The following is a 16,534-nucleotide window of genomic DNA, read 5'->3' as shown; positions in this document are numbered from 1 at the left end:
GGGAGGGAGATAATGGGGGGGGGGGCACATCACATATAAACTGAAAGCTCTTGCTTCAGTTTGGTTTATTTACTGTGACACATTAGCAAAACTATAGACATAATTATGAATATAATATCATACAAAATTCTACTAAATACTGAAATGTCAAATGAGAAATCTCATACTCAATTAAGTGTTTTGATATGAAAATTAAAAAGAGCTTAATTCTTCCTGGAGCCATAAAGCCTGGAGCCACTGGAGCCTGGAGCAAGGTACAATTTTCACTGTCATCACTGTCCTCAAGGCTACACAAATTGCTGCTCTTTTTGCACTTGACTAAACTTGACGATGTGAATAAATAGTAGTAACTTAGAAGATTGCTTACAGGTGTAAGGAAACTCACTCTTCCCGAAAAATTGAAAACATCGAGAACTTCAAAGCAAGGCCACCCAAAAGCCATCACAATCAATTGCTGGAGAATTGCTAAGTTTTACCCTATCTAGCAGTGCAATCCTTAAAAATCAAATATTACAAATGCAAATGGCTAAAACTTTAGAGCCTCCTGAAATCTAAGACCCTAAACAGTGTTTATCAATGCATGTTCCATGAACCACCTCCATCAGCACATCTGAGCTAGTATTAAAAATGCAGATATCTTGGCCTGCATCCCCCTCCCCCATCCATGGAATCAGAAGCTGTTGAGAGTTGCCAAGATTCTGCATTTTTAATGTTTCTATTTTCCTCACCACTCCTTTCTAGTAATTTTTGTGCAGAGCAAGACATGAGAATATCTTCCCTAAAGCATGTTTAAGCAGCTATCACCATCATCAACTAAAAGTAATTTATCACATCCTTCACTAGAGATATCTTAGAAAGGCTTAAGTCCCACCTTCAGAAAAATGTACATATTTTTTATTTTTTTTTAAAGAGATGGGTATATTTTATGGAGACTTTCTATTTTATAAAATTTGTATTACGAGCATATATTGGGTTATATAATTGATGTATTTCTGAAGATACGTGGAGTAATTTTATTTCTATTTTGAATCTGATATTTTTGTAAAAAGTATATAAATATGCATTTCATAATTTGATTTCATTTAAAGTGAGGTACAGTGGTGTTTGTTTTGTTTTTTCTTTTGAGAATATTACCTAAAGCAAGACTGTATGATGTATGTTTCAAGAGCAAATGGGAAACCAATGGAAGTTTTAATAGAAAATGTTAACAAATGAGGAAAAAGTAATAAAGTTTACTTCAAAATCACCAAGGAAAATTTAAGAGAGCAACTAAAGGAAGCTTTCTACAATTTGATTTACTGATAAAACACTTTGGACAAATAATTAAGGTGGATGAAAAGGTAGAGGGTTGGTTATTAAAATATTTTGATAAAGGGATAAGTGAAGTAATGAATCTCAAGATAGTTTCAACAGTCAGATTAAAGGAAAGAAAGACAAATGATGGGGAAGACTGTGGGAAATGTTTTAGTCAAAACAAAACATTGCCCAGCCTGCTACAGACATTCATTCAGTTAGTTATAGTCATTTAGTTATGCTGATGACTTTTTCTAAGTTCTCTAACTTATGAACATTTTATTCTTTTCCCCAAAGGGAATCTCTTAGTTATAACATTTGTTAGCTACTTTGGAGCCAAACTTCACAGGCCAAAAATAATTGGAGCAGGGTGCCTAATCATGGGAGTTGGAACGTTGCTCATTGCAATGCCTCAATTCTTCATGGAGCAGTAAGTTTAAAGCAAACATCTTTTTCTTACTTTAACCAGCAACTGCATGTCTCTCTTTTGATGATTACAATTAATAATTTAAATTTAAGAAAATAACTCATAACAAACTCCTTGTTTTGACCTTCTCAAGGTTAGGTGTCTTGCAATTATAGAACTGGATTCTTAAAACCAGCATTATGACTTCTTCACACATATACCTGTTGCCTCTATTCTCTGTGGTTACCCATTGCCAACTGAGCCAAGTGACTACCAGAAGGTTTTAAACCAAGAGAATATTTTAGGAAATTATATATCAAGTAATTCTGTGACGATTGCCCACTCTAGACCATCATACCGTGACATTTTAGAGCTGGAGAGCTCTAAATGAGGCTTAGAAATGATCTGGTCCAAACTTTTTCTTGAATTCCCAGGTCACTTATATAAATATAATTTGATTTTGGCTTCTATGTCCAATCTGTAAAGACAGTTCATAGAACCCCCTGTGTGGGATCTTGCCTACCTATTTGGATGGTTTCTCTGGCCCGTTTGTCTTTACATGGAGAGGGATCTGTGGTTTCAGGACCCATGCCTACTCTTTGGACACCTATCTGGCCTCCTTTCTACAGAGCAGAAGTTTTCTTAGATCACTGAGATTCTACAAAAGTATAATATGGGGCCAGTGAGTAAGGAGGAGGCAAAGGAGAAGGCTGAGGAAATGGGTCCCCAATCCACCTAACTCCTGCTTGATCCATACCAGTGTTATCTGTTCTAGTCATTGAGCCTCCATGCAACAGTTTGCTCAGAGGAGGAAACAGAGTCCCACTACCCAAAAAAATTTAAATGTTTCAAAGTAGTTACAGAGGCTAGATAAATCCTTGACCTTCCACCTGGCTTGTTCTGCAGTACATCATTAGCTCTTCTTTGTGACCTTGGGCAAGTTATCTAACTTTCCCAGGCCTCAGTTTATGCATCTTAAAATAGGTTTTATAGGTATTAAACATAATACTTAGCTTCTAATGTTGTTGCAAATATCAAATGAAATGACAGGTAAAATGCTTACCAAGTTTCCTGACATAACTAGCAGCTGTGTCCACAATTCTTGTTGTGTATCGTTTCCAATCCTCCTTAGATAATTAAGCCACCTGGTTTTAACCAGAGATAGCAATGATTTGTCTCGAAGGTGTTGCATTTAGGTTAATAACAGTATTATTACTTCAAGGTGATGACAAATATAACATGCTAATGCAAGAAAATCAGGAGTATATCTAAGGGAAGCCAGACAGGCTAGTGCTGATAAAGGATACCAAACACATTCTTATCAACCACCTTTTATATGTTGAAAGATATATTTGCCTATTTATTATTTAGTGTCTGCCATTTGCCTGGTATTATGCTAGGTAATGGGGAAAAAACAAAATGAAATAAAACAAAAATACCCCGCCTCCCTCCGCCCCCCCCCCCCAATTCTTTCCCTCATGAGATTTGCTGTCTACTGAGGCTTACTACAATAACTTCCTTTCAACCTTTCACAGCGTTAGTCGCTAATTGGGTACTTGTCCAAAATGTAATTTTTGTTCTAGCAACGACGACTATACTCTGTCTGCCTAGCAGACACACCCTCGATGTCCAACTAAACATAATATTAATTATAGATATCAATTATTGAGGGTCTACCCCCAACAGACTGTGTTCAGCCTTATGTACGTTAGTTCATCTGACTCATGAATTTAATAAATATGTATTGATCATTGTTTTAGGTAATGGGGATAGAATAGTTCTCACAGATCTTATTAGGAAGAGATAGATAATAAATAAAAAGATAAATAATGAGGTATGCCAGAAATGTTAAGTGCTATAGAGAAAAATAAGCCAGCGAAGACATGTAAGTGGGGGGAGGTGGTGAGGGAGGGATTGCAGTTTAAAGTGGGGTTTTCAGGGGATGGCTCACTGAGATGGTGACCTTTGGGAAAGGCAGGAAGAGATGAGGAGAGAGCCATGCAGACACCCGGGGAGGAAGATGCCAGGCTAAATGAACAGTGAATGCAATGTTCCTGAAGGAGGAGGGAGTCAGGCGCATGGTCTACTGCAGGGATGAGCACAGGGAAAGTGCGAGGAGACGTCAGGTTGTTTCTTAAACTGTGATGGACATTTGCATCACAGAGGCTCTTGGTAAAACGTAGATTCTGATTCAGTAGCTCTGGGGTGGGGGGTTGAGATTCAGCTGATGCTGCTGGTCTGCACACCACACCTCGGGTAGAAAGGTCACAAATCATTGCAAGGACTTTACCTCCTCAGAATGCGATGGAGAGACAGAGGAGAGTTTTGAGCACAATGGCATGACTTGATGTTTTTAAAGGGACACAGTGACTACTCTTTGGGAAAATAACTCTGGTGGGGCAAATGTGAAAGCAGAGAGACGATTTAGGAGGCTCCTGTAGAAATTCACGCATCAGAATCAAGATTGTGTCAGTTGAAGCTAGGTCAGAACTAAAATCCCTGATTGAAAAGCATTTATAGCACTGGTACCCTGCCCAATCACTTGTTACCTTATCCAATAGAGCCTAAATAGGCACAGACCACATCTATAGACCCCATTTTACAACTAAGAAAATTGAAATTTGGAAAGGTTAATTGATTTTTCTAGAATGTCATGTATAGTAATTAGTGACAAAGTTGGCACTTACATAAAATTCTATTTATTCAGAATCTAAATAATTATGCATGCAGCCAGTTGCCTTTTGATAGGTTAAACTGAAAGCTCAAGTAATGAAAAATTTTCAAAATACTACATAATTGCTATCGACAGTCATCTTAAGAGCCTTTAGGCATTATAATAGTCTCTGGTATCTCTGAAATTGTATTAAGGAAAGAAAATTATATTTACCATGATTTTAATACTAAATGATCTCCTCTGTAGCTAAGAATTAAAAAACAGTTATCTTCATTAAGTGGTTCTTAACCTATTTTGGTCAAGGACCCATTTTGATGAAAGTGACAAAAACTATGAACCTCTTCCCTTAAATATTCACATATGTACAAAAATGTTCTTACTTTTTCAGTGGGGTTCATAGACCCATTGAGGTGTAGGCTATGCAACATTGTTATAAGGTAAACCATTTATCAGTCTGAATATATTAATAATTCCATACATCTTGTCCTTACCTTGTTGAATAGGTTTTTACTATTAATATTTCAAACATTACTATGATTATTAGCCTTTAGTCACATAGTGCGTGAACGAAATAAGAATCAAGGTGATGTGATGTCCTTTTATCAGGTACCTCTACCCCAAAGGGTAACTTTATAATTATCTGCCATAGTAACCTGATAAACAGAGGAAAGTGTGAAACTAGGGATAACTTAGAGCCAGATTAATAAACCAATGAGGAAAAGGATGCCATCTAGGTATATGGTTCCCAAAGCCCACATATCAGTATCAATTCTCTAGAATCAACATTGCAGGTGTTTTACTAAATTTACAACTCTAAGCAGAGTGTGCCAATGGCCATGATTGTTAAATTATTACTTTTAGAGATAATTATGATTTTATGAAGTATTGCATATTTTTTCACCAATAGAGTAGGTGATTTATAGTCATTATTTTACATTAAAATGAGCCTCTCTAAATCATTCTTTTCTTTCATGACACTGGGTAATTAGTTTAGATACAGTGTAGTATCTGTGAAACAGATCTTCTAGCAATCTCTTTAGGAAACTTTACTGTTAAATACTGGTTTGGTTTAGTGATTCGGTTTCAGGGAGAGCTGTAAACTCAAACAGGTCCCCTAATGGGTCAAGTAGTATACACAGAATATTTTTAGCATGATGTTAAATGAGCTTGTAGTACAGAAAATGCTCTTTTTTTATATAGGTACAGATATGAAAGGTATTCTCCTTTCTCCAATTCCACTCTCAGCATCTCTCCGTGTCTCTTGGAGTCAAACAGTCCATTACCAATCTCAGTTATGGAAAAATCACAATCCAAAATAAATAATGGTAAGATGATTATTTTTTACTCAACTAAACAAGCTCTTTTTAAAGACTTTCTAGGTGCTTTAGTATGAACAAAAAGTATCTATGTGATTTTTGCTGTCAAAAGCTTTATTACTTAAATTGAGATATTATAGTGTCATAAGAATTCCTAGAATATAAAGCAATATATGATGAGATCCTAAGAAAATATGCAGACAATCAGATATTATGGAAAGATGGGGCATTAATTGTTGGTGACTGAGAAAATCTTCCAGTGGTTCCAAGGCAAGCTGTGAAACAGTGTAAAACTAGTTTAGCATACACAAATCTCAGTCTGTTGCTCAGATATAAAAGAAATATATTTTTCCTCCAAACTCAATTTAATTTGTGTTCAGCCCCCTTTCATCAGAATGGCAAAAACGTAGTCTCAGTCAGTTTGTCCCTAACCTTGACCCGTGTTCCCAGGGCTTGCTTACATTCTAGGGAGCTTACATAATGGTAAGGGGGGAAATCGTGGGAGGGGAGGTCTTGGTGTTATCAGGAGTCCTCTGTCAGCCTAAATATCTAAAATCCCTCTGGCCGCAGTGTTTGTTCATACATGTCATCTTGGGGTCATCTTATGTCCTTTTTAGCACAGCGGCTCTCTCTGATGCAAATGTGACCATCATGGAAATGTGGAAATCATTCTACTTTCCACACAAGATAGGGTGTGAGGAATTTCATTAGAATATGCAGAGTTCCACATGGCTGACCCACACTGCACAGCAAGGCTGTGTGTGAGCCAGCCTTGGGAGCATGGGAACCATCTCTTGTGTGTTACTCTAGGCATTGGAAACCCTGTGAAGAGGCAGGGGTAGGGATGCTTAGCTATACTGTGCAGCCATCTCATCTTCAGGATCTTGCTACCTCCCTGGGCTCTACCTGGCCATGGTGGCATAGGTTCTCCTCTCTCATGGAGTCCATGAATCTACCCACAGGCGTTCGCCATATCTCCAGGATGCTGCACTGGCTGGTGCTCAAACCCTTTCTCCATAGCCCTTCAGCATCAATATGCTCAGCACCTCCTCCGCCACCCTCATCTGACTCCCCACCACCCTCATCTCACTCCCTACCCCTAGGCTGGGGAATCCACTTCTATAGAGGCAGTGTGGAAGTCCTTCCTTATATACCAGCTATCCATCCAAATCCTTTATCTACACCATAAAACCTTTTCACTCCCCTAACATCCTCATAAATGCTTTCTTTTGCGATGTCCTTTTCCTGGTCAATAAACCCAAGAGGTCTGGCTCTTTGAATGAAGGGAAGGGCCAGGGAATTAAAAGAAATATTGAAACAAGAGGCAAGAAAATGGGGTGGTCATAAACATGTAAAAATATTTACCTTGCCCTGCTGTACGAAAAGAAAGCATTCTAGAAGAAAAGGCAAGTGTGAAAGAAGGTAATAGATAAATTCAGGAGGCATATATAAATCAATGGATGAGAACAGAGGGCTTGTTTATGGAAGAATATAATGGATAGTAAGTTGAATTCAGGTTCACATAAAGAGGCAAGGAGATGAGCTAAAGGATTTGGACTTTCATCTTTACACAATGTACAGTCATTGAAGATATTTTATTTTATTCTTGGTTTTGACAATCAGGGAAGAGACATGGTATAAACAATAATATGACTAATTAGGAAACATTTAAACCTTTAATGTTAAAAAGAGAAACAGTGTTTAGGGGCAGGGAATGAAAATTTTTTAATGTAAAGAGACAAGTTATTAGGCAGGTACAGAGTATAAGACACAACTCAATCCTTTTGTTTCCTTTAGATGAAATCAGCTCCCTAAAGTCATAGCTATAGTGGACAGAGGCTTATCCTAAAGGGGTTAGTGGGGTAAACAGAGGACTCTTCTCAAAAATGCTTTGCACACAAACCCCATTTCACCCAAACACTCTAGAGCTGAGCTCTCCACCAGAACTTCTGTGATGATGGAAATGTTCTGCAGCTATCCCGTCCAGTACAGTAGCTGTTAGCTGCACATGACTATTGAGCACTTGGAATACAGCCAGTGTGACTGAGGAACTGAATTTTAATTTCATGTAATTTTAATTAATTTAAATTTCAACAGCCACATGTGGCTTATGCCAGTCTATGGGAAAGCCCAAAGCTAAGTTATCTACGCATATCTACGAGACTCCTCTACCAACAAGCATACAATCCCACAAATGTCAGGACTGGAACTGACATTGGAATCAATTTTGAAAAAGGAGTCCCTATTATATTTTTGGGAGTGGAATAGAAATCCAGAGAAGATAAGTGAAGAATCCCTAGTCACTTGACCACGTTTCTAGAAGAGGCAGAATCTGAACTAAAAGCAACATGACTGCACAGTAATCTTTTCTGTCACAAAGTCTGATTCATCCACACAAAAGAGTTCACCCCAGTTTTTCATAACCCACATTTTACCTTCAAAAGTTACTTTGTAGCTTACTAGAGGAGAAAGTATCTCCTGCTTTATAGGCTTATTAGAATTCAATTTGAAAATGTCTGCAAGCCACTCAGCCCAGTGCCTGGCAGAAAGGGAGCATCCAGAAGTAGTGATTGTTAGAGATGGTATTATCACTTTTATTAAAGTCACCAAACTCTTCAAATTATATTTAATTTATTATATGGGAGTAATTATTCCACATCACATGATCATATTGACATGACTTTTATGAAAGCATTTTAAAATTGTTAGCTTTGAATTTCCCTCTAAAATTACTGTCAAAAGATTCTTTTTGTTGGAATAGTTCTACAAATAAACCATATAAGGTTTTAAATATTTATATGAATTTGTTTCCGAAACGTGAGCCCTTAACATGGCTGTTCACTAACAAACAATTGTAATTGTAGGCAATGTTGCTCAAATTTGAAGTATCACCCATATAAAATTTTGGAATTTCACATAAAACTTGGTCAGCAATAAAATCACAAGTGATTTCTGTCACAGAATAGAAAACTTTAAAGATTAAGGTGAGAAAAGCCTTTGTTCAAAATGTTTCATTTTGTCCCAAACAGGATATTGGATGTCATTGGAGTGTAGAAATTCAAAGAATTCATTATAAGTATGAAATAAAAAGAAAGAAAATAAGAAATAAGGGGTCGAGAACAAGAAGCAGTAGATTTCCTTGGTCAGTCTCTGGGGAATTTACACGGCCTAAAATATCTTGCTCAAACTCCTATCAAATTAGGTTTATTGCAGATTTCACTTCTGCATGCTAATGCAAGTTTAAGACAACATAGACATGCAGAATAAATGTTTAACTTCAATAGTGATTGAATTTCAACCTCTTGTTTGCTTTCCTTTCAAGAATGTGAAATTGATGCCAGCTCCTCCAGGTGGGTTTACGTCTTCTTGGGGAACCTTCTTCGTGGCATCGGAGAAACTCCCATTCAGCCTTTAGGCATCGCCTACCTTGACGATTTTGCGAGTGAGGACAACGCGGCTTTCTATATTGGTAATGCCCACCTCATTCATTTTCTTGGGATTCAGGGTACCTGGTTTTCTCAACTTCATTCTCAACTAATTAGGGTGTGAAAGGTTTTATACTACCTAACCAACTCCTTTATTCAGTTCACACTTTTCTGAAGTCCACAGTGAAGATTTGGAGAGTGAAGAAACTTCAGTTAGAAGGATCTATTGCATTAGCGAAAGAATATCAGATTAAAAGAAAACATTGGCAAGCTCAACCGCTGTGATATATGACTTGTGCAGGTATCTTCATGGATACAGGAGGGGGACAAGAGCAAGGCCTGAGCCAACCCCATGTCTGGAACAGGTCCCAGTGGATAGACCAGCAGCTAAGATCACAAAACCCAAAATATAGCAATGGCAAACTCCAATGCCAGACAAATGGAAGCAGCGTTTATTGAGTGCCTCATCTCCTGGAAGCTAAATTTGTTCTGTTTCATACATCAGTCTTGATTTCTTGGAGTTCTGACCTTTTGAAGGCCTCACCCTCAGAGACAGAAGGACAAGATTTAAATTCACTGAGGGTAGCTGTAGGTAGGTCCACGGTATAGTTCTGCCCTGTCTACTCACTCCAGAGGGCTCTGCTGATAGTCAAGCATGCTGTAGTTAAAAACAGGGCACCAGTTCTAACTGGAAGACTGCTGCATAGATCAGGACCTAGAACTGAAACAGAAGCTCCATCACTAGAGTAAGTGCTAGGCAATTACTCTGGGTACCAGAAGAAAGATTGCAGCCAGGAGATGCACGCAGTTGTCACGGTGTCCCCGTCCTGTCTAGGAGCTCAGAGCCTGCTCACTCTCCTTTGCCCTCTCTTCTGTTCTGAAAAGGACCTGGTAACTGCTGTTTACTCCTCCAGTTAATTTAAATTAATCTCTCAGGGATATGTGCGTAAGCTCAGCGATGAAATGAAAGACAGATGGGAGATATCTTGCAAGGAGGAGCAACCTTTCTGGTTACTAGGAATGGTGTCATTTGGGAGGTCTGCTCCACCTACTTGTTAAAGTTGCCCAGGTGGGTGGTGAGTGTTCTAGAGGGCACTTCTCCCCTCTCCCAAGTCTAGGTCCTTTGCTGGCTGCATAGTTACTGCGTTCACAGATGGTCCCTCGGAAGCTCTGAATGCAATCACTTTTTCATTAATGTGGAAGAAATCAATTTTAATGTTAAAACAAGTATTATGTTTAACTGACCATAAAAAGTTTTTGAAAGACTGTCAATATAGTATAATTCTGATTTTTATCACTGGGGGAATCTAATCCTAGAGAGTAAAATTTGCTCCACTTGGGGAAATGAACTTCTTCAGAGTCTTAGTGCTATTTTCTAACTAAGAGGAAAATAATACCTTAAAAATGCCCATTCTTCTTCCAACACCGAGAAGGACTTATTTCTGGATTCAGTGAGGTTAAAAAATTGACAAATTAAGAATACTTAAGGGAAGAGTTGATGAAATATTTTCAGTTACTAACTGGATCTCATGCACATTTCTTGTTTAAAAATTTATTAATTTACAAGAGCAAAGCAATGGAACTTTTTTTTCTTTTTTTTTTTTTTTTTGGTGCAGGGTGTGTGCAGACGGTTGCAATTATAGGACCAATCTTTGGCTTCCTGTTAGGCTCATTATGTGCCAAACTGTATGTTGACATTGGCTTTGTAAATCTAGGTAAGGGAGTTTCTTTCTGTTTATTCGTTTATTTTAGTTACTGTACTTTTTTAATGGGGATAGTGTAGAAAATATCAAACTGCCTTTCTCTAAAATAACAGGATGGTAGTCTTTCATAAAATGAAAATAACCCATGGGAAACTTATTGCTGATACAATCATCACACATTAATAAGTGGAATATGAAAAATAGGCAGTGACTGGAACTGCTTGACCCATGGTTCCTTATTCAGATGTATCATTTTCCACTTCTGGTTTCCCAGTTCAAAGGCATTCCAGCTTAAGACTAATAACTGTGGCTACTTGTTGGCTCTTCTTGGTTTCAGGTGAATCAACATTTATTACAGTCACATCAATTGGTAACATATTTTTGGACTTGCCAGAAAGGCCAAAGATTGAAAGTCTTCTGGCAACTAAAATTCCCTTTTTAATGTACAAATCGTTTTTAGTTGAAGGCATATTATAGTGAGATTAACTTTCCTTCTGGGGGAATGCTCGTGGAGGGAGTATGTGGAAGACCTTATCTTTCCATAGCTGTTTAAAATGTTTCTTTCCTTATAAGAGGTAGCCCTTAGACACAGATAAGCCATCTGTTTTTTCTAAAGACACCCTAGAAAGGAGTTAAAAACGAGTTTCATTTTTAAAAATTCTGGAATTGCATTGTCATTAGTGTGTATGACAAATGATTATTGTGTGTCAAAATAGAATGCAAAACTCTTGGGCTAGTTGTTCTTTATTCAACAAATAAACTGGAATCTGCATTCCAAAAATTTTATTTATTCATTCATTTATTCATGTATTACTCCCAAATTGATTTCACATCTACTCTATCTCAAATGTTGTTCTACCACAGTGAACAAAATATTGAATATTTGAGTTCCTTGACTTCTTGAAGTTTAAAATCTGGTCTTGGAGACTGCTGTAGATAAGAAAGTGCTGGTGTGATGAGTGGTACCGAGGACAACTCTGAAAGGGGAGCACTGCAAATGCAGTGATAAACTAGTTCAAACATTTTACTGAGTGTAATGTACATAGTACCAATTGAGCCGAGTTGCCAAAGGATTCTCATAGAGTGTAGTAGAGTATAACGTTTCATAGGTTCTTATATATATAAAAAAACACTTGATTTGGTTAAAAAACTTTGTCAGTGCTTACCTTTTAGTCAAATAAGAGTATCAAAAATAAAATTTTATGAGTAGATATTGATGTTTCAATTACATATACAAATCTTGCTCCAGATCTGGAATAGCTCTGAAGTATCATCAATCATCATTTAATAAATAACATTCTGAGTGGCTCAGACTAGGTTTGGGCCAGAGGGCGTAGGGCATAATTTTTTCTTCCAGTAAAATCTTAGACAAACATCCAGTATGTAAATCAGATGAAAGTGGCACTCATATGGGGTAGCTGGCAGAAGGTTTTAAGCCCTCATAATTCTTTCTCACATGTTGCTTTTTTCCTGTCATGGGTCCTGGGGTCCCACTGCAGAAGCCCAGAGCAGAGTGAGACCCCTTCTAGTATGTAGCCTCTATACTTTTAATCAAAGAAACAAAAGGAGAAATAACCATGCTCTGAAAACACCCCCTTTCCTTCAAAAAGCAAAATAATGATGTTCAGATAAGAAAAGGTTATCATGTATGAATTATTAGGTATTTTTAAGACATGATAGAGTTAATACTAGGATTTTTTTTTTAAGAGGCCTATTCAACACACTAGCTTTGCTGTGTATGTTCTTTGGCTACACTCTCTCTTTTTCAGATCATATAAGCATCACCCCAAAGGATCCACAGTGGGTGGGTGCCTGGTGGCTTGGTTATCTAATAGCAGGATGCATAAGTCTTCTGGCAGCTGTGCCTTTCTGGTGTTTACCAAAGAGTCTACCAGGACCCCGGAGCAGAGACGATTCCAGTTCCTCCTCTGAGAAATCTAAGTGTATTATGGATGGTCGCGCAGACCACCAAACGCATCTTGGAGACAAAGCAAAACTCATGGACATGGCAAGAGGTGAGCCAGATTCTCCTTGTGTTTGAAGCACTTTCCATTTTACGGTTGAAACTTCATAGGGGATCTATAGACAATACCTCTGTCTCCACTACATGCGTTCAGACAAAAATGAGAAACTGCACAGGAAGCAGAAAGGAAGATTATTAAAAAGTCAGCTTTGTTACTGGAGAACTGACTGAAGAACGTGTCCCAAAGTCTTGGTAACCTTGGCTGCTGTCCCCATCCTTCCACCTCCTTAGTGCAGACGCTGCAACTGCCCTTCTCCGGCAGGGCCGTTTCGCAGTCCTCTGGGTGGACAGAAGAGAGTGAATCTTCAGGGCTTGTGGCCTTTTAACAGAGGACATCCACCCCCTTGAGAATGTGCACAAGGGTGTGTGTCCCACCAGTGATCAGAGGAGTGAGTGTCACATGGGGCCAAAGGTCATATTCTAGTGAATTCCCTTCACGTGGAAATGTGTGGCCATGAGAAAGACTGGTCCCCTCAACAGGCCCAGCACTACTGACATTTATAGACAATCTTCACGTTTCTGTTTGGCTGCGCAGAAGGAAGAAGGGAGAATGCCAAAGCTCATTTCTGACAATGATTAGATGGAGATAACATTCATATTCTTTTCCCTGTACCCGTGACCCCAGTTTAAAGGAGAGAGACCAGAAAACTCAAGTTCTTGATGTCCTGCCTATGACTCCCAGCTCGGTGGTGAGGGAGTATTCATATCCCTAGGAATTTGTTCCCCTCTGACTGATACTCTAATTTATCATCTAGATTTTATGCCTTTAGAAGTGAGTGCCTATGTCTGGATCTGAACCTGACTGGAACTCAACCTTAACTTGAGCCAGTGGCTTAATATCCAGAGTGCATGCATGTCTCCATGCTATAAATGCTCCTGAGAGCCATGACAATGAGACTCAGCCTCTACTGATGCCATGGCTGTATCTTCTGCCAAGTGTGACACTGTCTTTGATTACTCTATGCTATTTTTGTCTTATAGATTTTCTGCCATCACTGAAGAGTCTTTTTGGAAATCCAGTGTACTTCTTATATTTGTGTGCAAGCACCATTCAGTTCAATTCTTTATTTGGGATGGTGACTTATAAACCGAAGTACATTGAGCAACAGTATGGGCAGTCATCCTCTAAGGCCAACTTTGTTATTGGTACGCTTCTCTGTCCTTCCTGCTTTCCAATAGGTATTATCAGCTGTGTCTTGTTAATCCTTAGTAATTTTAGAGAAATTGTTCCAATATTTAGACTGGAGGTAATTTATGGCATTTCAAAAAGTGAGCGAAAAAATCTAGCAGAGTAAAATATTTAGATAGTCTGTGGTACGACTTTGTAGCAAAAATTGTTCAGAACTATGTGTAAGTGACCGTGAGAATACCACATAGACCAAACATGCATTTTATTAGGAGATTGTTAATACTGGATATTTGTCTTTCATGTGTAGCCTCATAAAAGTGGCTGTTTTGCCTCAACAGTTTCTAGGATTACAAAAGCTAAGTATTCAGACAGGTTAAAAGGTGTGCATTGCAAAACAAAGTTTGTGTTTGCTCAAAGTTGAAAGACTTCTCTGGTTCCTGGCATTTGGGTTATTTAAAAGGACTGTGTTTCTAGCATAGCAGGACAGCCAATAAGAGACAGATATTCAAGGGCAAAGAAAAACATGAAAAGATGAAGGAAGAAGAACCAGAATCTCCAAATATGTAACCACCATCTTGCAAGCAATTGGATGCTTTAAAACCTGGATAAGCTCCTTTAGTCCATGAAGATGTTAATTAATGCTACTGTTTCAAAGTATAAAACATATTCTATTCCTTTGGACATGTTCCTTTATGATAGGAGACTCCAATGGTTTAAAAACATTTCTTCTTCATAAAATATTTTTAAAATTGCTCTATTCATCTATCTCTGAAAGACACCAGAGTGGGGGTGTGTGCAAGGAAACAGCTGAGCATATTTTGGGGTATATAATTTTCTTACAACAATCCTGGATAATGGGCACTTAGCAGATGCAATTCTAATTGACTCTTTGAATTGTTGTCCTTCCCCTAAATTCTAAATGTGAAGGCTATAACCACTGTTGAATTTTACTTTCAACATTATTTGGTTCAAATTAATTTATTATTTAATGGATGACCTGAATATTGATATTTCAGTTTTCTTTTTTAACCCCACACTGCATCCATGCCAATCAAGGCTTTATACTGACTTGAAGAAGAATAGAAGAGGAATGAAAGTTTGAGACATTCTTTTTATTTTAACATTTCTTTGTGTTTATTGAGATATAACTTATAAGCAGCAATTAAATCTACAGACCTTAGATGTATACCTCAGCTGCATAAATGTTTACACATGTATCTGTGTCGTGGTCCTTAATCCAGAACATGTAGCACATTTCAGTTGCCCAGAAGTCTCCCTCAAAACTTCTTCTACCCAGTGTTCTTCTCCAAGCTAATAACTATTCTGAACTCCATCTGTACTAATCAGTCTTGCCTGTTTTTGAACTCTATATAAATGGAATGTTATGTACTCTTTTGTATCTAGCTTTGTTCAATGGAAATGAAATCTACAAGATTCATTCATGTTATTGCGTGTAGTGGTGGTTTGATCTTCTTATTGCTGTGCAATATCCCATTACATAAATATACCACAGTTTATTTGTTCATTTTCTTGTTGATGGACATTTCAGTTGTTTACTGCTTTGAACATTCCACGTGTATTTTGGTAGGCAGATTCACTCATTTGTCTTGGCTACGTCCTGGAGTAGAATTGCTGGGTCATAGGAGTATGTTTCGATCTGGTAGATAATGCCAAAACATTTCATAAAAGAATTGTGCAAATTTTTACTCCCATTAGAAGTGTAAGAATGCTCCACTTGCTCCACACTCTTCTGATATGTGATATTGTCAGTCTTTTTCATTGTAACCATTCTTATGTAGCGTGATGGTATCTTATTGTGGCTTAATTTCCATTTACCTGCTGACTCAGGACATGGAGCATTTTCCCCCAGGCTTGTTGGTCATTTCATTAACTTTTGTTAATTCTGTTTAAGTTATTTGCCCATTTTTATTGGATTGTCAGTCTTTTTCTTATTGGTTTGTAGGCGTACTGTGTATTTTTCTTGATACAAGTTCTTTATTGAACATATGTTTTGCAAATATTTTCTCACAGACCTCAATTTGCCTTTTCAGTCTTCTTAATTTTAATGAAGTCCAATTTTAATCTTTTCCTTTTTCATTAGTGCTATTTTGAGCCTATTTTAAGAAATCTTTGTCAAACCCCAAGGTTATGAAAATGTTTTCCTAATATTGCTCCTAGTACATTGTTTTAACTTTCACATTTAGGTTATAATACAGTTCAAAGTTTTTTTTTTTTTTGTATTATGTGAAAGAGGTCAAGGTTCATTTATCAAAATGAAGAGATCATCTTTTCCCCATGAATTGTAGTAAAGGAACACACCTTTAAGTATATGTTTATTTCTCATTATTCAACATTTCCATAACACTTAGAGATTTGGGGGCATTTGACTTTGCTCTCACTAGAATGATGAATAAGTTTTTTCAAAATTTTAAAATTAAAGAGTTTATTTCAAAAAAGAAAATTAAGGACATTTTCGGGGGAAGGTACTTAGAATAGAAATGAAATCACATATAATCTCATTCCCTTATTAAGTACATAATAAATGAAATGTTTTGCCTGCAAAAT

The 16,534-nt window shown here is 37.6% G+C and overlaps 1 protein-coding gene across 3 annotated transcripts in view; it reads left to right on the top strand.

The window, feature by feature from the left end:
• The window catches only part of SLCO1C1 (solute carrier organic anion transporter family member 1C1), a 56,400-nt gene that overhangs the window by 17,615 nt on the left and 22,251 nt on the right, over positions 1–16,534 (top strand). For 2 of the 3 annotated variants that reach the window (XM_057702874.1, XM_057702875.1), the window contains exons 3-8: positions 1,591–1,723; positions 5,574–5,698; positions 9,012–9,158; positions 10,731–10,829; positions 12,587–12,832; positions 13,822–13,986. In XM_057702874.1, coding sequence (XP_057558857.1) covers positions 1,591–1,723; positions 5,574–5,698; positions 9,012–9,158; positions 10,731–10,829; positions 12,587–12,832; positions 13,822–13,986 — 915 coding nt within the window. The remainder of the gene's footprint in view (positions 1–1,590; positions 1,724–5,573; positions 5,699–9,011; positions 9,159–10,730; positions 10,830–12,586; positions 12,833–13,821; positions 13,987–16,534) is intronic. The other variant, XM_057702876.1, reaches the window with a different exon arrangement.

The sequence above is a fragment of the Hippopotamus amphibius genome, chromosome 12 (assembly GCF_030028045.1).
Source record: "Hippopotamus amphibius kiboko isolate mHipAmp2 chromosome 12, mHipAmp2.hap2, whole genome shotgun sequence".
NCBI classification, from domain to species: domain Eukaryota; kingdom Metazoa; phylum Chordata; class Mammalia; order Artiodactyla; family Hippopotamidae; genus Hippopotamus; species Hippopotamus amphibius.
This window is presented reverse-complemented; position numbering and strand designations above follow the sequence as displayed.